Source organism: Uranotaenia lowii, chromosome 1 (assembly GCF_029784155.1).
Source record: "Uranotaenia lowii strain MFRU-FL chromosome 1, ASM2978415v1, whole genome shotgun sequence".
In the NCBI taxonomy this organism is placed as follows: domain Eukaryota; kingdom Metazoa; phylum Arthropoda; class Insecta; order Diptera; family Culicidae; genus Uranotaenia; species Uranotaenia lowii.
In genome coordinates, this window is record NC_073691.1 from 100,316,227 (window position 1) to 100,342,603 (window position 26,377).

General features: G+C 36.9%; 2 protein-coding genes and 1 long non-coding RNA gene across 8 annotated transcripts in view; 1 reads left to right on the forward strand and 2 right to left on the reverse strand.

Moving 5' to 3' along the window:
* Positions 1–26,377, forward strand: part of LOC129748042 (uncharacterized) — a 160,071-nt gene that overhangs the window by 124,281 nt on the left and 9,413 nt on the right. Inside the window, exons 1-3 of one of the 6 annotated variants that reach the window (XM_055742530.1) lie at positions 7,749–12,734; positions 21,626–21,717; positions 21,771–23,849. The exons of 1 other annotated variant lie outside the window; for it this stretch is intronic. In XM_055742530.1, coding sequence (XP_055598505.1) covers positions 21,639–21,717; positions 21,771–23,011 — 1,320 coding nt within the window. In that variant the 5' untranslated portion in view covers positions 7,749–12,734; positions 21,626–21,638 and the 3' untranslated portion in view covers positions 23,012–23,849. Of the gene's footprint in view, positions 1–7,748; positions 12,735–20,591; positions 21,537–21,624; positions 21,718–21,770; positions 23,850–26,377 lie in introns of those variants that run through there. 4 more of the 6 variants (XM_055742537.1, XM_055742517.1, XM_055742526.1 and 1 more) reach the window with 4 other exon arrangements.
* On the reverse strand, positions 14,390–16,393 carry LOC129748189 (uncharacterized). Its single transcript, XR_008737677.1, has 4 exons — positions 15,966–16,393; positions 15,583–15,907; positions 15,064–15,522; positions 14,390–15,002 (listed from the first exon to the last, which is right to left on the reverse strand). It is a non-coding gene; the product is annotated as an uncharacterized LOC129748189 (long non-coding RNA).
* On the reverse strand, positions 23,021–26,304 carry LOC129748125 (uncharacterized). The gene is made up of 3 exons (XM_055742624.1): positions 26,151–26,304; positions 23,739–23,846; positions 23,021–23,521 (listed from the first exon to the last, which is right to left on the reverse strand). The coding sequence occupies exons 1-3, from the start codon at positions 26,157–26,159 to the stop codon at positions 23,042–23,044; spliced, it is 597 nt and encodes a 198-aa protein (XP_055598599.1). The 5' UTR covers positions 26,160–26,304; the 3' UTR covers positions 23,021–23,041.

Genomic DNA, 26,377 nt, shown 5'->3' on the forward strand with positions numbered 1-26,377 from the left:
CGCTTTTGTAAAGTAATAACCAGCGTGCCTATACAGCTACGGGTGGTTGCATATTGAGCAACAGTAGGCAAGGAGTACCAAAAGTTTTTCATTGGTGGGGGGTGGAGACGGAGCGCTTTTTGACAGCGAATTGTTCGCCTATCATGCCTATGATTACGATTGCCTGACACAAGATGGACGATTCCGTGTATTCACGCAGAGTAAACTTGAATTTTGGAACGAACTAAATCTGACTTTGATTCAAAACATTCATTTTTTTGAATCCAGCTCCTGTTTTCTTTGAATCAATGAATTATAGTTTTTATTGGAAAGAATAATTTTTGAAAGAATACATTTTTTGAATTGAATAACTTTGGACTTTGATTTCAAACAAATTCTTTGATTCATAAGAAATTTGTTCAATTGCATATTTTCTTAGAAACAAAGTAAATTTTCTTTCAACCGAAGAAAAATGTTTTAAACTGAAAAGAATAATTTTTTGAAACAAAAACTTCAAACTTAGAAGATATTTTGCATTGACTTGCAAGAAGAACAGAAAACCGAAAAATCGAATAAAGTTCGGCCGCTCGTTTTGAAAATCAAACCAGTGAATCGGAGTAAGCTATAAATAAGGAGGATTCAGGATGCAAAATGGTAAGTGTAAATTAATAAATACTGAATATTTAAGTGAATTCAAGATTTTCTAAAACGCTTGTATAGTTACAGGACCATGGCCGACGGATAGATTTCCAAGTCTCTCGAACATGGAGAAAGCTGCGCAAAGTAACACCTCCCCAAATCCCGCGGTCGTATTTTTTCGGCCCAATCTTCAACGGCAATCACCAGTCGGACCAGCCAGCAGCTGGAGTGGCTTTCGGAAGTTTATTGACCGGCCCACGGAGAATGCGAAACTTTGTCAACAATATCAAGGACCCTACTCGGTTATAGTGAACCAGTGTTTTATGTGTTTGTGAATGAAAAAGAATTTAAGAACTAAAATTGTATCTTTTTATTATTCAAACTCCTAATAGGAACTTCGAAACAACAGGGTAAAAATCTTCCAATTGGAATAAATGGAAAATGGTTCAATGAATAAATGCTTTTAAATCTATATCTAAATTACCTTTGAGCAAATATAATAACTTTAAATCAAATGAAACTGGTTTTGTATCAAAGCATTAATATTTTCAATCTAAGATTTTTCAAAAGAAAAAATCTCTGAAACAGAGGAAAATGCATTTGAACCAAAGGATTTTTTATTTATACCAAAACCAAAGGAAAAAATCTTTTGTTTTTCCAGCACTTTCCTTTGAAATAAAAAATCTTTGGTATAAGAACACACCCGAAGTTGTACACGTCCTGATAATAACTTGTCGCCAGTGAGTGTCGCCAGCGCTCATTGACGATAACTCCGGTTTGGGGATTCAGCGACAATATCTAAGATCAATTGTCAAAATTTTGACAGTTGTCAACGTGACAGCTCCGTTATATGACCGAGCAACCGGTATTGTTGAACCGGAAAACCTGTAATAATTACCGAAAGGCCGGTAATATTGACAAAAAAAACTACAAAAGCTCGGTAATAAATACCAAAAAACCAGTAGAGTTTACCGAAATACCTGCGATTACTGTATGTATGTATGTATTGTATCCACCTTGGGTTTACGGCAGCGCCGCGGTTGTGGCAAAAAAAATAACCCACACGTCCATCTTGGTTACCACGCAACACAATAATAACTCCTCAATGAGACTTCTAAGGGAATGGAATCGTAAGCAGAGGCACTAACGGTATCCAGGGTGAAAAAGGGGAAAAGTCTCGAGAAGCTATAACCACGTTGTTGTCTAATCAAGATAGCATGCAAATTATAATCCCGCCGCCAAGGCTTCCGAAAAAAGAGTGCGTCCTTATTTTACAAAAAGTAATCAAACACTATCTTTTTCTCAACCATGCCAAATTCCCTTGACATAAATTGAGGAACGTCCAGTATTCGAAACGGTACTAGCATACACGGTAACCCGCTCTTCTTGTAAAACGAGGATACCCAGATGCCCCTGCCCTTGTTGTTTGAATATAATATGATATAAATAAAATATAATAATATATAATATGTTATACAACAATATAATAAATGGGTTATATAGTATGTAATATAAAATTATATAGTATAATAAAATATAAGGCAATATGATCTAATACCATACAATAAAATGCGATATAGTATGATACAATATAATTAAATATATAAAAAAAACTATATGTATGAATTTATTGCATCTACGTTCATATGTTATTTATGTTTCCACCTTGGATAAAAAAATTGCAATGAGCTAGATGATTAAAAAATAAAATTAAAAAAACTATAATACCATTTCCGGAATGAAGAACATCAACCTATAGAATTTACGAAAAATCATTCGTTATTGCGAATTTCATGATGCTGTAAGTAAACATGATAATTAATTAAATTAAACAAAACCAAGATAAATGCTATTAAAATTTATCAAAGATGCAGACCGGTAACCTATAAGATAGATAGTTATCAACCAAACATTTAGTTCAACGTGTGTAACATCAATCATCCTTTGATGCTTCTGTTATAAAAATAAATTTCAGTATTGGCAAATAAGTTTAAAAGATGAATGAAAATAGATCCAGCGTAACATTTCAAAAGGTTGAAACTGCCAAATTTAAAAAAAAAAAAAAAATCGAGTTAACGGTCATTCCGGATGTTCGCGGTTGCACTTTACCTAAAAAACGCGGTTTCATCCTAAAATCACATAAAAATTTCAAAAAATTGATAAAATTTAATTGAGCGAACCTTCTTGTTGATGCATTTTCGTTGGAACGTGAAGTTACGATTATATAAAAAAAAAATTGTGTAATTTTTCTATTCATGTAGGGCCAATAGGCGTAACTGAGTTGACCATGTGTGACAAAACGGCCTTATTAGTATTGATCAAAGAGCGAAACTTCAAACAAAAACAACAAAAAGGTGAAACTCGAAAATTTCTGAAATTTAGTGAAAAAAGTAAAAGTTCTTGGTAAGCAACGAACAATAAGTGAATATAATACATATTTTTGATTTTAATGAACAAAAAGTAGTCGATTTTTTAAATAGGATTTGATAAGATGTTCCGAGATTTCAAACGCGTTCTAACTGTTAGTTTCGCCCTTATGAAATGTTACGCTAGATATGTAGAATAATACATGTGATTATTATATTTATGGTTGGCGTCTAAAAGCTGTAAAAATCAAACCATTTAAATAACTCAATTCATTTGTTGGCACTTTTCTAACTCTCTTATTTGAACCTAAACTAAGAATAACTGGAACTGAAAAAAAAATACTCTAAAATACTTGCATCAAAAATATTTTTATAGTAAGAATTCAGACTGGTTTCATTTGAACAAGTAAAAAATGTTTTGCCATGTTTTTGGATTCATTTTAATCAAAAGTGGATTAAAGCTTAAATGTTATATCCAAATCATTTTTAAGTAAAACGAATCGCACAGATATACTTTTTACTTTTCATGTGAAGTAATAATTTATACACTGACTTTATAAGAATAAACTGAAATTTGATATAGTAACTACGACATTATAAGGAAACGCTTTATATGGTGTAATATATTTCTACAAACCTCAGATAAATTAGTTGCCATTATTAAAAAATATGAAGCGACTTGAATCCGCTAGAATCTTGTAATATTAATTTATATTACTATGGGTAATACAGCTAAATTAAGAAATTAATTTGTTATAAACTTTTTTGTATCGACAATGCTTATTAAGCCAGAATGAATTGAATGTGATGATGGACTAAATGGCAATTTTGGATATACCGGATGATAAAAATATTTATTCAACAAAAAACGGCTGATTCAAAAAAAATAAAAAATAAATAAATAAACGTTGAGTTCAGCTTTCATCTATAATACTTTTAAAAAAAAATGAAACATACGGTTAGAATAAACAGCAAAAGATTTTCTTGCAGACCTTCCTCTCCACAGGGACAAGCTACATTATATGAGAAAAATCATGAAAATAAATTTTTATGTATATAATTATGTTGAAATAATAAATTTGTTTATCAAATTCATTTAATTTAAATAAACGCACAACGTTCAGTGAAAACAATGAATTTCATACTAAGGTATTTGATGGCATCTAGAATACTATGCATATATCCGTGAAATTAGACAAATTGTAATGAAAATAATATAAGGAAACTGAAACAAGAAAAGTTTGAAGCAATTTGTAACAGATATTCAAAATCAACAAACATCATCTTGTTTAAATTCCCTCAGAAATTCTGCAAATAATTTTTATCTAAAATTTTATAAAAAAAATTAAATTTTCAAAATGAAATTAAAAATGAATTTTCAATACCAAATGAAATGATCTAAAAACTACATTTATTGACCAAGGATTAACTAATTTTCGAAAATCAAATTCGGGTGAATGGTATGAACAAAAATATCTTGTTATTCCATCTCCCGGTATTTTGCATCATTGAAAATTTTTTAGCTGTTACGTGTATAAAGAAAAGCTGTAGTATGTATATGTGATGTAAAGAACAGAGAAATAGAGAGATAGTAATACATATTTGGAAAGTCCTCACCCAATTCGCTGCTTCATTTGCCAGGCACATCAAATTTAGTTTGAGCGCGTTTCAGTCAAAACGCCGATGTTCGTCTCGAGCTTGCAACACTTTTTTCACTTTATCATTTCCGTTTGAAACATTGAGCTCAAACTAGAATTTTCAATTCACTTCTTCTTATCCAAAAGTTTAATCAATTTGCTCCATCTCCAACATATTTTTCAAGCCCTTTCGTTTAGACTGGGACGGGCATGTACACATGTGCCAGCATTAATTTGTGCGAGAATTTTCGAGCTCGAAACATAATGAACCCTTTTTTGGATCACGTTCACAGATTATCACTATCTCTTTTTTGCCATTCTTCGCCTGCACACACACCTACATCCGCATACTTGGTTTGGCGCACACGCGACAAAAATAAATCGGCAAATCACAGACGCCATTTTTGTGCAACCTTTTTCCTCACTTTCATCATAATTCCGCGTCTTCGCTTGTAGATTCATGCACTTTTCCACATTAAATTCGGATCCATTTTCGAACAATGTTCAACCAAGTTAAAAGTTGAGACCGGGCCGCTCAATCCAGCTACTAATCACGAAATCCTTCCCTTATTCTGGTTTCTATCAGCAGCAAATAAATGATTACGATTTCGTTTAAAAAATATCAAATCACACCCTCCATCACAAAATGTTTCACTTGTTTTCAAAATCCACAGATTCCGCTTTAAAAAAAAAAAACCAAACACATTTCTCGCTTCTTCGTAGGTTCCCGAAACGCGCGGCGGGGTTGAGAAAAGTGAACCGATCTGGCAGAGCTCTCTCGCGCAACTCGACCGAAATACCTGCGATTACTATCAAAATACATGAAATTATTACCGAAATATCTGTAAAAATTACCGAAATACAGTAATGTTTTTACAAAGAAACTGTAAAATTTCGGTAATATTTACCGAGCAACCGGTAGATTTTACCGAAATACCTGTAATTTTTATCAGAATACTAGCTGACCCGGTGTGCTTTGCTACACCTTTCAAAATCGAATGATATTTTCAGAATTTATTCAAATTTTTTATTGTTTTGTTTGCATTATTTGAAATCAAAATATAACATATTTCATAAGCAACCGCTATAAAATGAGAGCTGCAGCTGGAGTTTCGGATTGCTACACCAAAATAACTTAAACTAATATTCTGAATCTTCATTTGTGTTAAAGATCTGATAATTTTAATCTGTTTCTTTAAGCTTCGCCCTAAAAAAGGAGGGTTCCAAATAAATCTTACGCAAACAATCCAACTGATAAAATATGGTTGTTTTTGCTTGATATGTTCTGGTTTTTTGCTAAAAACTGATAAGAGAGACCACCCACACCTCCCCCCCCCCCCGTGGCCTTCCCTTCCCCCTGCTGAATGGGGATCGTGATCTTTAATAATCATACCCATTTTTATCGTTCCCAAAAATCTTCTTGTATCAAATATTGTTCCATTGGTTGATAATTTTTCAAGCTTTACAACAAAATTTGTATGGAACCCCTTCCTTTCTTCTCCTCTCAACACTGTGAAGCGTTAGGGTCTATCGTAGAAACATATCTCGTAACCAAGTACCTTTCTATGCCATTTTTGTTTCCATTTGTTGGCTTCGTTAGCATAAATTGAAAACTTATGCTATCAAAATTGTATTGGGCTCACCTCCCTCCTCCTATGTACATACTCACTGAAAGGAGGATGGTGTGTCAGCTCTGTTTGCTCTAATATTTCTCAAGATATGCAAAAAATTGTATGGTAGCCCCCCTTGCCCCTTTAATATCTTTCCGCTGAAAAAAGTGGGGCTTCAACTTATAAAAGAAACATTTCTTGTATCCAAATACCCTCACATGCCAAATATGGTTCAATTTTGTTCCATTTGCTGTTTTAGTTCTTGAGTTATGCAGTAAAAAATGTATGAAACTCCCCTCTCTTTTTCCTTTCTCCCCGTTGGAAGAAGGAAAGGGTCTCAAACAATCATTAGAACATATGTCACGTTCCCAAATACCCGCCCATGCCAAGTTTGGTTCCATTTGCATAATTAATAATTAATTTTTAAGTTATGCAAAATATATATGAAAGAGCCCCCCCCCCTTTAAAATCTCCCTACTGGAAAGAGGGAGGAGTCTCAAATAATCATAGAAATATTTTTCGTATCCAAATAATCCAAATAATCCTCCCATGCTAAATTTGGTTCCATTTGCTTTATCAGTTTTTAAATGATGTAAAAAAATATTAAAGGCCCCCTCCCTCTTTTACTGGAAAGAGGGAGGGGTCTCAAATAATCATTGAAATATTTTTCGTATCCCAATACCTTCTCATGCCAAATTTGGTTCCGATATCTTGATTAGTTTTCGAGTTATATAAAAAAATGTAACGTAGTCCCCCTCCCCCCTTCCTATCACCCCACTGAGAGGAGGGAGGGGTACCTAATATTCATAGAAATATTCCTAGTTCCCAAATACCACCCCATGCCAAATTTGATACCATTTGCTTGATTGGATCTCGAGTTATGCGAAAAATTATCTTTTGTTAAGGAGGCCCCTCCCACCCTTCATGAGAGAGGGAGGGGTCTCAAACTACAATAGGAACCTTCCCCGGCCTCCAATACCCCCACCTGCCAAGTTTCACGCACATCAGTTCAGTAGTTTTCGAGTCTATAGGGAACAGACAGACAGACAGACAGACAGACAGCCAGACAGAAATCCATTTTTATATATATAGATCGGTTAGTTTTACCGAACAATCGGTATTCATTACCGAAATAAGAAAACTTTTTCGGTAAATTATTACCCAAAAATGTAATTTTGTCGGTAATATTCTACCAGAAACTAAATTTCAGATTCCGGTAAGAAATTACCGATAAAATAACAGTTTTTGGTAATTTCACCGAAAACTGTAAAATTTTCTTGATTCTTGGTTAATTGGTTAAAAATAACTTCAACAAGATTTACAGTGGAAAAGATTTATTAGCAGCTTGGTGGAGAGCTTAATGTAGACTGAGAAAATTTTCACGGTTGTTTATTAAAGAAAACTTCCGTTTCCATAGAGGTGACCGGTAACCAGCATTCTTTGATTGCCGATTATTCCAACACCCGCCCTGAATCGGTCAATCCCAGGAGGGGCCGCAGGTTGCAGAAACGTCCAGGTTCCAGTGCTTTGGTGAACGCATCTGCAAGTTGGTTTGCTGTTCCTATTGGTACGATCTGCAGCCTTCCATGTGCCACATGATCTCGCAGGAAATGGTGTTTCACATCAATATGCTTCACACGCTTGTTCTCGGTGTTTGTGGCCATCGCAATGCAGCCACGATTGTCTTCAAAAATCTTGAACGGTTTTCCAGGGGGAACTTGCTGCAGATCTTCTAAGATTCCTTGTAGCCACAGTCCTTCGGAAGCAGCTACGCTTAAGGCTGCATACTCTGCCTCACAGGATGACAATGCAACGGTTTGTTGCTTCCTACTGGCCCAGGACACCGTATTGCCGAATACCTTGAAGATATAACCGCTCACGGATTTCCTATCTTCAGTATCCGACGCCCAATCCGCATCAGCGTACCCGATCAGTGCTTCAGCCTTTTCGTCTCGCTTAAACTGGAGCTTGAGGTTCTTCGTGCCTTTCATGTATTCGCCAGGTTGACTTTGGAAACGTCCCAAGTATGCAACAGCGAATGCAATATCGGGACGGACACATAGCATTGTGTACATGAGACTTCCAAGTAGCTCACGATAAGGATGACAGACCGGATTTTCTTCATTCGTTGGTAGAAAACAGGCCTTCTCCATTGGTGTCTTTACGTTGTTGCAATCTTTCATGCCGAATTTCGCCAACACACGATCCACAGCGACTTCTTGACTCAGAGACATCAAACCAGCAGAACGATCATATCGGATCTTGATTCCGAGAAAGAGGTTCACTTCCCCAAGGTCCGTCATCTGAAGGTTTTTGGAAAGTGATAGCTTGATCTGCTTCATCAGCTCCAGACGATCGCCAACGATGAGCAGGTCGTCAACGTAGATGACGATATACACCCGCCCTCGATCGTCGTTTCGGGTATATAAGCAATAGTCATGGCAGGAACGCTTAAAACCGAAAACCAGAAGGATGTCATTCAGTTTATTATTCCAACATCGTGGGCTTTGCTTGAGTCCATACAGTGACCGTTCCAACTTGCACACCAGATTCGGCTTTGCGGTGACTCCATCGGGTATGGATAAATAGACGTCTTCTTCTAGTTCACCGTACAGGAACGCCGTCTTGACATCGAGTTGATTGATGAACATCTTCCGGTGCACCGCTACAGCCAGAACGGTTCGTATTGTCACCAACTTAGCAACAGGGGAATAAGTTTCGCTATAGTCGACGCCAGCCTTCTGCAGGAAACCTTTAGCGACTAAACGAGCCTTGTATCGCACAGGTTTTCCATTTTCGTCTTGCTTGACCCGGAACACCCATTTGGATTTGAGAGGAACTACGCCAGCTGGTCGTTCTACCAGCCGCCACACGTGGTTGTCAGCCAGGGACTTCAGTTCTTCATCGACCGCTTGCCTCCAGAAAACCTCATCGTCTCGCCCAGCAATGTCCTTATACGCCTCAGGAGCATCGGAAATGGAACGTTCGACCTCATATTGTCCCACAACAGCATCAACGTTTGGAACGATATCTGTAGGACAGGATTGCGCGGCAGTGAAAAGTTTTCCAACAACAAAGTCTTTAAACTTACCGGGGAGCTTGCGCTCCCGTTCGCCGCGCCTCGGGGTTACCATATCGAGGTTCGAACCACGGTCTGTTTGCGAAGGGAGCGCTCCGGTTTCGTCAACGTCATCGTCTTCGTCGTCAGTCATGATGCTTCTGTTCTGATCCGGCGGGGGCACCTCTTCGCTTTGAACGGGGTTTTCATGTGGCCGCACTTCTTCAGCTTGGAAATCGTATTGAACAGGGACCACACTCGACGGACTTTCGCAAGGAACCTTAACAGCAAACGGAAAACTATTTTCATCAAACTTGACATCTCTTGACAGGAACAATTCCTTCTTCTCTGGATTCCACAGACGGTAAGCATTTGGAGCATAGCCAACCATCACAGCCAGTTTGCTTTTCGGGTCCAGTTTTCTTCTCTGTTGCGCCGCCACCCAAGCATACGCTTTGCAGCCAAAAACTCGAAGTTTGCTCAGGTCAGGCTTGTGGCCTGTCCACATTTCCGCAGGGGTCTTCTGGCAAGATAGAGCACTCGTTGGACTTCTGTTGGTTAGGTACACCGCAGCCAGAACCGCTTCGTTCCACAGGTACTTCGGAGTTTGAGATTCGGACAACATCGCACGAACCTTCTCGATGATTGTTCGATTGAATCGTTCTGACACACCATTTTGCTGTGGTGTATACGCTGCAGTTGGCTCAACCTGGATCCCTTTGGACACGTAAAACTCCCGCTGGTCTTTGGAGCAATATTCTCTGCCTTGATCCACAGTCAGCTTCGAAATCGAATGTCCTAGAGCGACAGTTGCCATCGCTTCGTACTCTCGGAACCGTTGGAATACCTCGGACTTCTTTTTGAGGGGATACACTACTGCGAAGTGCGTGAAATCGTCAATAAACGAGACAAAGTACCGAGAACCATCCCAAGCTGCCGGTGTGATAGGACCACACACGTCGGAGTGAACTCTCTCTAAAGGTCTTGAAGCACGGACTCTTGTACCCGAGAATGGTTCTCGGCACTGCTTTCCAAGAACACATACATCACAAAAATCCAATTTACCTGGTTCCTCGGAAATACCTGTTACCATGTCGTGCTTTACAAGTGCTTGCAAATTCTGGATGCCCAAATGGCCAAGTCGACGGTGCCATAGATTACCGCTCACAGCTCCACACAAGTTGGCCGCCACAGTATCGAGGACCAAATCAAGCTCGTAAAGGTCGCCACGCATGGGACATTTTCCGATCAGCTTGCCGTCGTACCACACAGTTGCTTCCGTTTTCTTAAGAGTAACGTCCAAATTTGCTTTCGCCATCTTCTTCACAGAGAGAAGATTTTCTCGAAGATCAGGAACAAACAGCACATCTTTCAGGACCAGCTTGACGCCTTCCTTATTGACGCCCGTTATTGTTCCTCGATGCCAGGATATCAGCGACTGATCATCTTTCGCCACATTGATGATCACCGGTGCCTTCAGCTTCGTAAGGTCAGCGAAACAGTGTTTCACGTTCACGAGGTGGTCCGTGGCCCCAGAATCCAATTTGAAGGTCACGACACCCGTCGCTCGTTCGGAAAAACTCCTTCCAGTCATGAAGGCTATCGCTTTACCTCCACTTGCAGCATTAGCTTCAGCTCGTCCGTCCGAAGCAAGCTTGACACGACAATCTTTGGCCTTATGTCCCTTCTTTTGGCAACGTCTGCACTTTCCCGTGAACTTAACGAACGTCGTCCTCTGTTTCGATCCTTGAAAAGCAGCAGGTTTTTCTTGGTTGGAATCTGCAACTCGGTTCGTTTTCTTCAATTCCTCTGCAAGAAGGCGCTCTCGAACCACGTCCAGTTTCAGATTTTCCTCTCCCAGATTCTCCAAGGCGGTAACTAAGGGATCAAACGATTCGGGAAGGGTAGCAAAGAGCTGAGCAACAACGTCGTTTTCTTCAAGTTTTGCTCCGGCCAACTTCAGCTGACGAATAAGGTCTTCGAAGATCTTCAAATGGTCCTTCACTGACGATCCTTCAACCATTTTCAGCTTCGCAAGTTGCTTTCGGATGAAGGTCTGCGACGAAACGGATTTCTTGGCATAAACGTTCTCCAGGCTTGTCCAAATTTCCTTTGACGTCTCCTTGTCCCGTACAAGGTCCAGCAGGTCATCGTGAATGAACGAAATCAGCAAATACGTCGCCTTTCCGTCCTTCTCCAGGAACTTAGCACGTTCAGCCGGAACCGCCGGGAGATCGTTCTTGACCACGTCCAAAAGATTCACCGATTTCAAGTAAGCTTCCACCCTGAAGCGCCAATTGTCAAAGCCGGTACCCGAGAACTGCGGGATCCCGTGGACCGGATCTTTGCGTGAGTCGCCCATAACCTCTTGATTCTTGGTTAATTGGTTAAAAATAACTTCAACAAGATTTACAGTGGAAAAGATTTATTAGCAGCTTGGTGGAGAGCTTAATGTAGACTGAGAAAATTTTCACGGTTGTTTATTAAAGAAAACTTCCGTTTCCATAGAGGTGACCGGTAACCAGCATTCTTTGATTGCCGATTATTCCAACAAATTTTCTGTGTTGTTGTTGTTTATGCTCTTGAGCTCGGGGCTCGTCCGAAGTAACTTTTTTTTTGCTGAGGCGCCTCCCAGGATCAAATGACCATCATTATTTAACTATCCAGGATTCCATTGGATTTTGCTAGATAAAAAAAACAATTTTTATTAATTTTATTTTTAACCATTTCACGGAATTAGCATTCTTGAAACAAGTCAAGAGTCTTTTTGTTCACGGTGCGCTGGAAGAAGTCCATTCTGCTGTCAATTTTTCTGCTGCTTCACGGGAGCCACCAATTTTATCGGCTCTTCGGTCTTATTGGGAGTGATTTTAGCTGCTGTTGTTTTCGCGGTTTTATAAAATAAAGGAAAAAAACTGCTAAGGAATAATCCATTTTTTCTGAATTACGGACTTACCGACCGAGTTGTGCTGGCAGGCCTATTTTTGCCGTTGTTGCATAAATAGATTGCTTCGGGGACGGTTTTTCTCAATCCGATGTTGAAACCTGCTGCTCCTTCGCTGCTGATCACCGGGAAGTTAACTTTCCAAAAATGGCGACGATTGCTTGGATATAAATTAGCATCCCGCTCGCGCACACAGCAAACTCGAGACCATTCAATACGATTGCAAGAGTGAGAGGGAATTGAAAAAGAAATTTGAAGTTTGACTTGACAGCGAAGCTGTTTTCAGTATTACTTTACAGTTTTCGGCAATTTTTTACCGAAAATAACTTGCAAATAGATTTGTTTACATTTAAATAAACGAGTTTCGGTGAATCGTAAATCGATTAACGAGGTTCGATAAAAACAAGACGTCAAATTAATCAATTACCGAAAAATTTCGATTTACAGAACTGGTTCTGTAAACTAAATTACCGAACTCGGTGATTTTGATTTACTGTGTATACACAGTAAACGAAAATTACCGAGTTCGGTAATTATTTTACCGAAATCCTAACATGTGGAGTTCGTTAAACTGTTCGGTAATTTTTTCATGGCCGAGGAGTGACAGCTGTCAAATATTACGGACCTTTTTCGGTAAAAAATAACCAAAACTCGGCAGATCATCTGTTAAAATATTGACAGTTGTTAACATGACAGCTCGTTATATTACCGAAAACCGGTATTGTTGAACCGAAATGTCTTTAATTATTACCGAAAGGTCGGTCATTTTTAACCAAAAAACTATAAAGCTCGGTTATATGAACCGAGCAACCGGTACAGTTCACCGAAACACCTGTAATTATTACCGAATTACCTAAAACTCTAACCGAAATCCCTAAAATTTTTACCGAAATCCCTAAAAATTTTACCGAAATCCCTAAAATTTTTACCGAAATCCCTAAAATTTTTACCGAAATACCGTAATTATAATCGAAATATGGATCATTTTTACCGAAAAAACTGTAAAATATCGGTAATATTTACCGAAAAATCTGTAGAGTTTACCGAAATATCTGTAATTACTACCGAATTACCGGTAAATTTTACCAGACAACTTCAAAAAGTTCGGTAATATTTACCAAAAATCCGGTGATTTTTACCGATATGTCTGTATAATTACCACCGAAAATTCGGTAATAATTACCGAAAAATCGTTATTTTTTACCGAAAAATGGGTATTTTTTATTTTTACCGAAATAACGAACTTTGATGTGAGATAACACGAGTCGATTCGAGAAAGTACTCCATGCTAAAATAACGTCGTTTTGACTGAGCCTCTAATGCTCATCAGAATGGATATGTTTCGCTTGTAGTGTCGTCTGAAAATACCAGTAATATTAACCGAAAACTGCCAAATTTAGGAGTTTTAACGGAACACCGTAAAATATTCGATAATTTGAGTTTATGATGCACAGATTATTACGCGAGATGACTCGAGTCTCGAATCATTTCGCGTTATACGCCGTGCATCAAAACTGAAATTACCGAATGTTTTACGATGTTCGGTAAACATTTACGAACGTTTCAGTTTTCAGTAAATATTATTGGCATTTTCAGACGACACTACAAGCGAAACATACCCATTCTGATGAGCATTAGAGGCTCAGTTAAAACGACGTTTTTTTGCATGGAGTACTTTCTGGAATCGACTCGTGTTATCTCACATCGAAGTTCGTGCTGTGCGAAATAAACCACATCGGTAATTCAGGATTTCGACCTTCCCATCGGGATCCATGCCTTATTGAGAATTGTGAAAATCAATGAATTAAAATTGACTGTAGCTAAAAAATAAAATAGGAATTAAATTAATATACATATATTGTTAGCGCCTCACAACATTTCTTAGCAGACATGCTGTTTAGTGTTTACTATCTAATTGTTTTTAATTTAAAAAAATCTTATATCCAAATTATCATTCGAATACTAAAGCTGCAATGCAACTGGTTTGCAGAATCCTAATAAAGTTAGAAAAAACTAAACCTCACCAAAAGTGATTAACATTTTCAAGTTATTTAATCATTTTATGTAAATCCACTGAAGTTCATATTTTTTGTTATTTAATTATTAAATTAAACTATAAGCGCAATTGATACGTTTTATTTATGATAATCCGAATAATAAAGAACAAAAGCACTAACCGCACAATGTTTTAAAAGCTCAACCATATGAAATAGTTATATTCAGAAAATAGTTTGGAATATATTTACAAACTCTCAGTTTAATATTTATTCTTCTATCATATAATCACATGCCACATAATAATACCATCTTTACGATACAGTGAACGGGTCGTTAAGTAGAGTAACCATTCAATTTTTTTTGCATTTTTCTTCTCGCTCTGAGCGAGTTGTATTATACGTGGAATCTTCCCTCAATGATGAAATAATAAAACCAATCATACATTACTGAATTCGTATGTGGTTTTGATATCCAACACTTTCTAGTAAAAATAACAATGAGTGAGACACTGGTTGAGTATTGCGTCCATTGATAGATGTATTGCTATCCAGTACGGGGCCACTGCTGATCTAAAGGTGTTTTTCGGTTGCCGAATCCGCCGTCCTCTTTGTCGCTGGTGAAATTCCAGCGTTACTTCCTTGACCTCCTCCATTTGGTGCCGATCTTGTTGTGATAGTTTCTATGCACTTGATACCCTCTTCTTGCTTCTCAGTCAGATCTATATCGACGTAGAACAGTTATTGGACACCGGACAAGCCTTTCCAAAGTTAACTGCAATAAATAATAATGAGTTAACACGGTTGTAATATTGTTGAAAGAATGTTACACTTACTTACTCTATTAGGAACACTCATTTCGGGGCGGATCAACCGGAGAAACGGAATGGTGACGTGGAATTTTCAAATCAGCTGTTGCTGATGATGCATTTTCACACCTTTCCGCGTTAAGTAATTTTTTGGTTTTTCGCATAGAAGTCATTTTTTGACTTCTCTTGAGAAGTGAGAATATGGTTACTTTTGAACCACAAGAAATTTATGCGGAGAAGAGCGAAATGGTTACGGGAATCGTCAATTACTTAACAGTACCAGTTTGGTACATCTGCCTATGAGTATAGGGCGAGGCACTGTGAGCCTACTGGCCTTCTCAAGAGTGTATTCTTTGGTATGCACCTTTAGTTTTTCGAGCAAATTATCAATATCAAGACGTTTTCGTATCGTGGATGTTTTGAAAACAGCCCATTTGCCTTTCTTGTGTGATTCCAGACAACGACAGGGAAATTGTCTTCCTCTTCCTGTGAAAATGTGTACGAGTTATACATATTTGAAAAACTAGAAAAATAAGGTTATCTCACCTGGGGATCCACATTCAGCAGCTCGATCACATTCGACATCAGATAGGGAAGTATTTTCGGTGTCCTTAAAATTTTCGTTCTGTTTTTGCAGTTCGTGCGTAAACCTTATGGCCTCACTCTGCATAATCTTAATTTCGTTGTCCATTAGCCGCGTCCGGCTGATAATCTCAACGGTGTACACCCGGAGAACTTCCTCATCCAGCGTTTTTCTTCCATCATCCCAGATCGATTTATCCTCTAGTGTAATTTCAGGAATCACATTCGTTGCGTAACAGAGCCTTGTATTTTTTTTTCTAGTGATAGAATGTTATTCTATACAGGAATTCTAAAAAAATAAGATTTTATTAAAATTGCCTCAGCGGTAAACACCGATTCTAACTTACCAGCAATAACAAACAAGATTCACTTTCCGTAAGTTATTCGATTGGCGACACTAATAACGCCGGTAAACTTTTCTTGAGCGGAAACTGCGGGTACGGGACATACCATGCATGATCTGGTTGTCATAATGTCGACGTATCTTTGAACGTATCTTAATCCCGTAGAATGCCATGGCTTGGGTCGTTCCAACGATGAAGCAGGAAGGCTATATATGTCAAAATTGATCTGGCTTGCTAGCTCGGGATTTGCGGCAGTCTATGCCAGTAAGAAAAAGTGCATTGGTTGGTTGAAGAATTCCATCATTTCCTTCTCGGTGCCACCGAAAGTACAAACGTCGGGACTGTCGGGTAATAGTGGAACCGAGCACAGGGATATATATCGAGATAAGATGTCCGAAGCTTGGAGGTGAAACATCCCAACACAGGGACGGTTTCCTCATGGGCTGCAAGAAAGAAAAATTGCAAAATATTAAAAATAATATTAATGAAGTATGCTTTTATGTATCGTGAAGGGATAAGTTACTTAAGACCGGAAAAGGTTTTCTAGCAAAAACTACAAAAATAGGGGAACCAATAATGGTTTTCAAACTTCTTGATATCGTGTTTGTGGTCAGTTATTTCAGATTATTAAAAGTGAATTGTATATAAATTTCATCGTTGGTTGCAAATTTTTTTAAACTACAGTATTCGTAAGATAACAGAATGGAATTTTATTTGTTTATCAATCAACAGACAAGTAGATAAAGGTCCAAAAGTTCAGACTAAATATCAGGAAAATTAAAAATAATTTTCGTTGTCTACGACCGGTAACCATATTGTTGCCTATGACCGGGGAAAAAATATATTCAAAATTAAAAGTGATTTCAATTTGAAACTTTCTTTCATATCACGCATAAACAATTAGCAGAAGATTAGAAATTAAACACGTTTTTTTTTGAAAATTTTGCGTTCCGTTCATAGACAGTTATCTTCTATTGCTATTTAAATCAAAAATTTATTTCACTGGTTTGTACAGTTTTTACTACTTGGAAAAAATATATTTACTAAAAACTGTATTTTGTTTTACTTGAAATGATTATTGAACCCAGGTACTCATTTTGGCATCAAGTGTTAGGCTTGATTGTTAGTTGTACCTCGTGTATCAGCCAATTCAAGATGTGTGTAGTCACCCAATGCTATGCTATGCTTACTAAAAACTGTATTTTGTTTGATGCCAGAGCGGTTCAAATGCTGCACGGGGTACATGTGCAGCATTTGAACCGCTGGCACCGAGTGAAACACACAATTGAAATCAAGTTCAATTGAGTAAATTATACTGGTGGCAGAGGGGTAGCATATCCTTGGAGGCAAGGAGGACAGAATGATAATATTAAAAATATTGAACCACTTAAATAAACGTTAAAAATGCAATGTGATTGGTCAAAAATGTGTCAAATGCTTAGTTTTTATTCAAAAAATCATGTACATTAGTATTAAAAAAATGTATATGTATAAAAAAACAGTGTAATTGCCTTTATTTCAAAATCAGCTGTTATGCACTTAGCCTCCTCTGGCTCTAAGTGCATCAGATGGGCTTGACTTTCAATTGCAAAACAGTTCAATTTAGAAGAACTTCTTTGTTTGTAGCTGATCGAAAAAATGTACGTTATTCAAAATGCGGATTCTTAACAAATGGTTAAAAAAATCTCCTACTCAGAAACTTCAAAAGACTCACCCGTAGACAATTCCCGGATTCATCAATGTGAGAGCATCCTGTGGGCTTGCGTATTCTTTTTTTAAGTTTGGCAACTCATGTGGATGATTCGATGTGTGCACATTGCTTCCGTCACTCAAGTCGTTCCGCTGATTCCAGTTTTATGGCAACCTGTAGTGTAAGTTAGTGGTATTAGACTTAATACGAAAATTTATCTTTACACACCTTGAATTTCTGTCTTCTGATAGCTCCCCGAATAAAAAAATACTGTTACCAAACATTAACTATAATAGTTATAAAACTATTTGGAACAGCGTAAAAAAACTTTTAGGAAACGACAACTGACATCGTAAAAAACATTCCACTAATTGTGAATTCCAAAACGACGGTCTGCTGAATATGGCGTTAAGTTATGTTACTGTTAAGAACTGTTAAAACGATTGTATGAAGAAACTGTTCTGCAAACTGTTGAGATAAAGTCGAAAAACCGCTCGTGGATAACGTATCTCGGTCATCAAACTGTTTTCAGTACAGTTATTCTTAAAGTTCTCTTGTGTCTGAACATTTGCAGTGATAGTTCTGAAACGATTTGACAAAACGTTTCTTCCGAAGGTATGCCTACGTTTACTGGAATCATACGTGATTGTGGAACGCACACATGTGCAAATTTTTATGCAGGGTTTTCGGATATTTTCATGAAACCATTTTTGTAAGATTTTATTTATTTATTTTGTTTTGTTGGCCTACATTTTCATATACACTTTATACATATTACTACACCATTTCACATAATTTTGTTCGTACACTTTTTATATATACATATTTCACTGATCTTTTTCTGTTCAAAACCTACCCATATGCCACATGCACCTGCCGCAAATGCCACATCCTGCAGGTTTACTTCGATATTCCGCATCACAATCCAGCTCTTGTAGAGAAACTGCAGTGGTCGAATTGGTTCCGGAAGATTGGCCGGGAGTGGGCAGCATTCGGGAACTTCATACTCTGCAATATAAAAACTTCAATCAAAAACTTTTTCATGGATTTCAAATGCATTTGCCCTACAAATGCGATCATAAACAAAGCTCACTTACCTACTTGAAAACCAGCAGCATCAACGACTTGCAGTTGGATAAGTTAGATGAAACCGCTGGCGAACCGGTTTCCGGCGAATTAGGATTAATTTTCGTACAATTCGATCTTTCTTATCCGAATACGGACTCGAGAAAACTACGACGCCATTTTAGTTTCTGTCCCTCTGACAAATGTCAGCACTGATGCCAGGTATACTGTTTATTTTTACTACACCTGATTTAAAATCTTTGAAATAATATTTAATTGAAAAGTTGTAAAAAATGCTTTGATTTATTCAGAATTTGGTAATTTTTTATAATCGTTAGGTTTGATTTGTTTGGTTGGCATTAACCAATTAATGTAATGATTTTTCTTAATTTTATATCTTGTCGCATATTATTTGACAAAATTCAAATTATTGTTAACAATGTATTCACGTTTCTATGAGAGATTTGATAGTTGTGATATACTTGTTAAAATGTATATTTTAGTCGAACACCTAGTTTTTCTTTTTAAGGAAAAAAGAATAATAGGAATAGAACTGTGAAAATAAAAAGGGTTTTTAGCGTGGATGAATGAGGACTTTGAAACGAATAAATTACAAACATGAAAAATTCAGTTCACTGAAATACTTCTGGGATAAAAAAAATTATATTTCACTGTCTCAATACTTATTTAAAATAAAAAAAAAACGTAAGAAAAAATATAGCTAAAAGTAAAATATTGGTGTATATGATTTTTTTCTGAGTTGTGTTAATACTGATAATTGAAAAACCACCTGGCATCCTTAAATGTAAGTTTGGCCGGATGAAAAAGGGGACGCTTAAGGTTACAGTTTGAGGTTGTTTTTACTTTTCACATGAACATCACCTTTTAAATTAACGTATATGTTCCGTTTTGATCGTTCTTTGGAAATTTTGCAAAAAAGGTTTAACAAAACTTTTACGATTACATGAGCAGTCACTGTTTCTGGATCACTTTAGTTAACGTATTGACGTTCAAAGTTATGGTTTTTTCGTATGCGGGTCGGGCTCGAAGGTAAAATCCTGGCGAAATAAAGCTTGGGCTAGAAAAATTCATCGAAATTATAAAAAAATATTTCACCTTTTTACTTATTTAAAATCCACTTTTCTCAGGCTTCTAGTAATCTGAGCAAACAAGTCTTTTAAATTCTTGATTCGGTATTTTGAAAGAAAGTACAAGTGTTTGATGCAGATATCAAGTGGTCTTGAATAAATAAATTTTGAATACTTAAGTGCAAAAGTGAAATTGAGAAACGAGGTGCTTGGTGAAAGAAGGCTAACAATTTATTGTTAACTATTGGTCACAGTGTAAATTTGATTTTAAACTAATGAATATTGAAGTTTGAAATTTCTTTTAAAATAAGTAGACTTACCAAATATTCGGCGGCCGTAGCTGTCGCAACGGTCTTACTGAGGCCACCAGTACTACTGCCATTTATGGATGATTTGAACGGTTGTTTCACCAGCAGCAAGGGACTTCGGACCAGAAGTGCAGGTATGGCGCGGGGTTTTTCTACCTGCATCGCCAGAACGGAGGCATCCACGTTACCCGCCTGCAACAAAATCTCCTATAAACCACGAAATCTTCGCATGACCTGCAGCGGTGTCAGCGGATATCCCGTACTTGAGGGATGGATTTTCATTAATGAAAATAAAACATATTTGGAAAATCTTTCATGGCCAAAACGAACCAAACAAGCTGAAAGAAATGGAAGCAATCAAACATCACGATTTCATGAAGCTCTCTTGGTATTTTTTTCTTTCGGTGTTCTGATTCATCATTCTTGAAATATGAGAATGTTTCCGTAAATTCACCGGAGCTTGAATTATAATACTTAAGCAATTTTACTCACCGAACACATCCGGAAGGACGCCTTGCTGATGTCTCCTTCATCTTTTAAGAAATCCGCATATCTGGGAAAGATTACGGCATTGAAAGGTGCTGTTCCGAAGAGAAGAATGTTAGAATTTCACACTATGTACAAACAAAGAAAAATGCGATCAACGGTGGGTTCCGATTTTGGTCAGTCCGATAATTAGTTTTGTTTGTTTTCCGGAAAGCTATCGCTTTACGGCATTCGATTAGAAAACAACATCAACTTACCCATAGCTCTCTCCGGATATCGTCATCGGATCCGTTTTAATAGTCGGTCTTGGTCCACTATCGAAAGAATTCGTCTTTGGCCTCGACTGTTAAACAAAAGGAATCACCTTTTCTTTTTATTTATATCAATCTGCCAGAACGACCGCGGTTCGTTTCTTTGCAGCGTTGCGGTACTCAAATTCATCGAAATTATTTATTTTAATCAAACCGTCCTCTCGTTCTACGTTATGCGACGACCAATTAATCTTACCAGCAATTTTATTACCAGCACAATCCAGAAACACAATCAATTCACAATACCACTACTCAAAACCGGAACCGAAAGTTTAAAAAAACGGCGACGACTGCTATTTTCAGCATCGCGCTCCAGCACACGGTAGTACATCGCGGTTATCAGAAAGAGACAGTTGCACTCAAAGCTGCCAGAAACGGACGCTCGAAATTTGACGTTTGCGATGACATCGACACTGGTTTACAGTTTTCGGTGTTTTTTTACCGAAAATTTACGGAAAAGTGATTTGTTTACATAAATATTAACGAACATCGGTAAATCAAGAACCGGTTTACCGAACTCGGTAAAAACTAGACGTCAGATTAATCAATTACCGAAATTTTTCGAATTACAGAACAGGTTCTGTAAAATAAATTACCGAACTCGGTAATTTTCATTTACTGTGTAGGTAAGCTTTTGTCAATTTCTCAAAAAAATACTGATGAATAGGCAACAATTTTGTTGTTAATTTTTTTTGAATTCATTACACATTTCAGCAGATGAGCTAAACATGGAAATGGTCTTTGAAAATGATAGTCCGGATATCGTTGACTCGCCACTAGAAGAATATACAGTTCGAAGTTCTCATGGTAACTATACTATGTTCCAATTGTTTCTTGTTAATGTTTTTAATACCTTACAGAAGATCGCAAACATTTAATGGAAGCACTCCAAACGTGGACTTCGGAGCATGAAATTACGCAGACAGCTTTGAAAGGATTGATGGAAATACTCAACGTAAATCTAGGCCCCAATTTACCTAAGGATCCGCGTACTTTAATGAAAATGCCGAATTCACTGGATATCATAAGCATGAGTGAAACCGAATTCTATTGGCACCAAGGTCTTGAAAATTGTCTGAGAAGAAATTTTCGAAACCTTCAAGGAGCTTGCACAATTTCTCTAAATGTTAACATTGATGGTTTACCACTGTTCAACAGTTCTGAAAAGAATTTCTGGCCAATACAATGTAATGTTTTCGAACACTCTCATATTGCTCCCATGGTGGTTGGCATATACTTTGGCCACTCACTGGATTTCATTTCGTTATGGAAGGGGTTAGAATATCGGATATTCCTCAACTACGCTCCAATTGCAATCCTTAAGCAATATTTACCCGAAAAATATTTCGAGCACTTCCTAAAGCTATTTTGTGCAGTACGGATATGCTCTACGAATAGGTATAAATATGTTTTACACATCGCGCGATCTTTATTCCAGGAATTTATTGCTGAGTTCAAGGTGCTGTATGGAGAGCAATTTGTTACAAGCAACGTTCATAACTTGTGCCACATTGCGGACGAAGTGGAAAGGTTTGGGGTTTTATCAACGCTATCTGCCTACCCATTTGAAAATGTTTTATATGAGCTTAAAAAAAAACTGACCACTGGACCGAATCCTTTGGCGCAAATTGCTAAACGCTTAACTGAATCTGCATATAATGAAAACCGACCAACCAATAATCCGAACTCTTCAGGAATAAGTTTTCAACAAGATAAGCATAGAACAAAAATATTGTTCCCAAACTTCCGAATCACAACTGATCACAAGGATAGATGGTTCTTGACAAAAGATTCTAAGCTCATTCAAATGGTTGGTGCTTCTCAAGAGAATTCTAGGATAAAAATAGAAGGAAAAGAGCTGACAGACAAGGAAGATTTCTTCGGGAAACCATTTCATTCCTCATTTATTGATATTTATATGTCTAGAACCACTCAGGACTGTAGGAACCAGGTGCAAGTGTTTCAACCGGAGGAAGTCTTCTGCAAGCTTGTAGCACTTAAGTACAAAAAAAACAGTATTCATTCCATTGCTACATACGATAAGCGAATAATGTTAAGGAGTTCCAAAAATATATGTGACGTACGTCTCTCGATTAATTAAAGATAAAGATAAAGGATCGTAAAATCGTTTTTATTCACTGTTTCTAGATTCGTCTTCGAGATATTCACTCATTTGTTCATCAACTTCATCAACTTGTTCATCAACTTCTTCTGCTTCCTCCATCTCCATCTCTTCGTCAATCTGATCCGTCGTCAAGGCATCTCTTTTGTTCGAAGTAGCTCGTTTTGGTCGTATCGTCGATTTTCGCAAAAATTTAGAATCGGCTCTAGTTTTTGAGTAACGAAATAGCCGGTTTTGGATAAAATTTTGTAGTTTTTCTTTCGAATAAGTTGGATCTCCTACTACAGTAATTTCAAAAAATAACTGGAGGACATTTCCAAATTCCCGAAAACCTCTTCGAGATTTTGGGGTTGCACCTTTGCTGACACCCGTCCACGTAAACTTGGTCCAAAACTTGCGCGAAAAAAAACAATCCGCCAGGTAATATACCGCGTTATCACCTCTTTGATAATACGAATTCGGGATAACTGTTTTGCAGTGATAATCGATCTGAAAATGATATACAATATATTAGTTAATATAAATAATCATCATATGGCTCAGTAATAACTATGTTAATCTTTTATTTATTTATTCTTTACTATATACATTTGTGTTAGAAATCTAACAATAAATGAGACTGTTTAAAAATATTAGCCAGCAATAATATTTAGTAATTAAATCAACAATCACAAATTATTTATTAGAACGCTTTTAACAATCTTACATATTCCTGGCGAAAGTCATCTTCTGACAATTTTGCATTCCATCCCGCATAAGAAAAAACCATAACTTTGAACGTCAATACGTTAACTAAAGTGATCCAGAAACAGTGACTGCTCATTAGACCGCTGCAAAAACTGACTTTTTGCTCCCATGTGTTTTTCCGATTCCGTTTTGCTCTCCAATCATCTGTGTTAAATATAAGATGATTTGGTTCATCCCTGAATTAGCGCAACGGTTTTTAAATTTGTATGGAAATTAGTATGGGGAAAGTTTTTTTTCTAGATTAAAATCGCTAGGGAAGCGATGTAGGGTTTTATGGAAAAAATAACTTCTTCATTGGGTTACTGTATTCTTAAACTTCAATTTTTACTAAGGTTACTTTCAGCTAGATGCTACCAGAAAAAAGTTAAAGCAATCTGTAAAATAAAAATCATTCATAGTAGATCAACAGTCAAAACTGTCAGCAGCACTGGAATCATGAACTTGCATGCAATTTTCCTAGCTAAATACTTGAATACAAGCTACTGCGTGGCATACACAAAGGCGTTTTAAATCGGGTAACGCAGATAGAAAAAAAACTACAGCACTATGTAGAAAGTAAGATACAAACTTTTTGAGATTATTGAAGATATACGGTGATAGATGTGGTGAAACGTTCCCGAAATTCACAACCAAGTTGAAAAATAGGATAAAGTTACGCATGTGGTATACCTATTTATTCCGCGGGCGGTCAAATGACGGTAAACACTTTCCCCTAAAACTCTCTTGTTTCTCGACCGATTTCTACAAAGTTTATAGTTTTGGAAAGCTCGTAATGTGACTTAAATACGAATTTCAGCTACAATTATTTTTCTCAAAGTTATTCGAAGTCGAAGAAAAAAATTCGTAAAACAGGATTCGGGAAAGGCTCTAAAGCAGTTATTAAGGACTCGAAAAGAATTTCACTCAGTGCCTGAGAACGTTGCGATCCAGTGCAAAGCCAATTCTAGGTGCTAGAATAGTCTCAAAAAAGGCAGATTGATAAAAAGTTAAAAAAGAAACAGCTACCTTTGAAAAGTCGTCAAAAATTCTGAAATCCAAAGATGCCAAAATGTCACAAATTACGTCAAATTTCCATTTCACTTTACACAAATTTTCTAATGTAACGGGAACAGCTTTGGCGGTTGATTTATTAAAAATTACGGTTTACCAGTTTTTTACATTTTTAGTGGCCATGATCTTAAGAAATTTTCAAAAAATATTTCCATATGTGTAACATATAGCTTCTAATTTCAGCGTTCTCAGGCACTAAGTAATTTTTTTTTCGAGTACTTAATAACTGGTTTATAGCCTTTTTCCCGAAGCCTGTTTTTTCGATTGTTTTTTTCTTCGACTTTGAATTACTTTGAGAAAAATAATTGAAGTAAAATTTTATCTGAAAACCGTATTTGAGTCAATTCACGAGCTTTCCAAAATTATAAACTTTGTAGAAATCGGTCGAGAAACAAGAGAGTTTTAGCGGAAGAGGTGTTTGCTGTCATTTGACCGCTCGCGGTATGAACAGGTATACAAAAAATGTCGATATGTTTAGTGTTAAATTTGCAATTGATCATCTGAACTTCATTTTTGTATAAATTTAACACAATACATACAGTTTTTGTGAATTAATGATTGAAAACACGATAAATAACGCATTTTTTTTTAGAATAAATCAACTTAATTTATGGTTTCGGACCTGATTATAACATTTAAAAAAAAATCATTTCCTGTGGATACTGTGAATTAGTTAAAGCAAATGATTCAAGAGGTTGTTTACCGAAATCGATTGAAAATTATATAAGTTATGATTGTTTTACTGTAATAATGATGCTTTTTCTCTAAATAATACCACCATAGTGTAAAGTAAAGTAACTAAACTTAGTTTATGAAGAATTCAACATTATAAATCTTCACCTGTTAAACGGACTGACTTTGGACTGATTTCTGACCGATTTCGGACCGATTCGTGACCGTTCCTTCGATCTGGGAAGGAATAACTTGCATGCAAGTTTTCAGCCAGCGATGCCATGAGTGAAGCAAACTCGTCTGAGTTTTTGATAAATCTTTTCTAAATTCCAAATAACTTTGTTGTGTTACATCTAAGCATCATAGTACCTTCACATCATTTGTAGAGATTAATTCGAGGAATAGTATTCAGCCTTTTTTTTATTTTTCCGAAGTTTCTGTAAATCTGTAACGATTTTTGAATAAAAAAAATTGATTTTCCATGTAATTCTCCATACAAAATTAAAACTCTTTGCGCTAAATCAGGACTCAATGTATCGCTTCCAAACTTTACGGAGATTTTTGTATGTGAAAATACCATCAAAAAATGGTATGGGAGTTGTAATAACTCATAAATTTCAGATTTCCCATACAAAGCCTGCAGCGGTCTACTGCTCATGTAATCGTAAAAGTTTTGTTAAACCTTTTTTGCAAAATTTCCAAAGAACGATCAAAACGGAACATATACGTTAATTTAAAAGGTGATGTTCATGTGAAAAGTAAAAACAACCTCAAACTGTAACATTAAGCGTCCCCTTTTTCATCCGGCCAAACTTACATTTAAGGATGCCAGGTGGTTTTTCAATTATCAGTATTAACAAAACTCAGAAAAATATC

Coding starts and splice junctions, on each gene's coding strand:
- LOC129748125 (XM_055742624.1), bottom strand. Junction 23,522..23,738: donor ATGACTTTCGCCAGGAATAT/GTAAGATTGTTA, acceptor TATCATTTTCAG/ATCGATTATCACTGCAAAAC.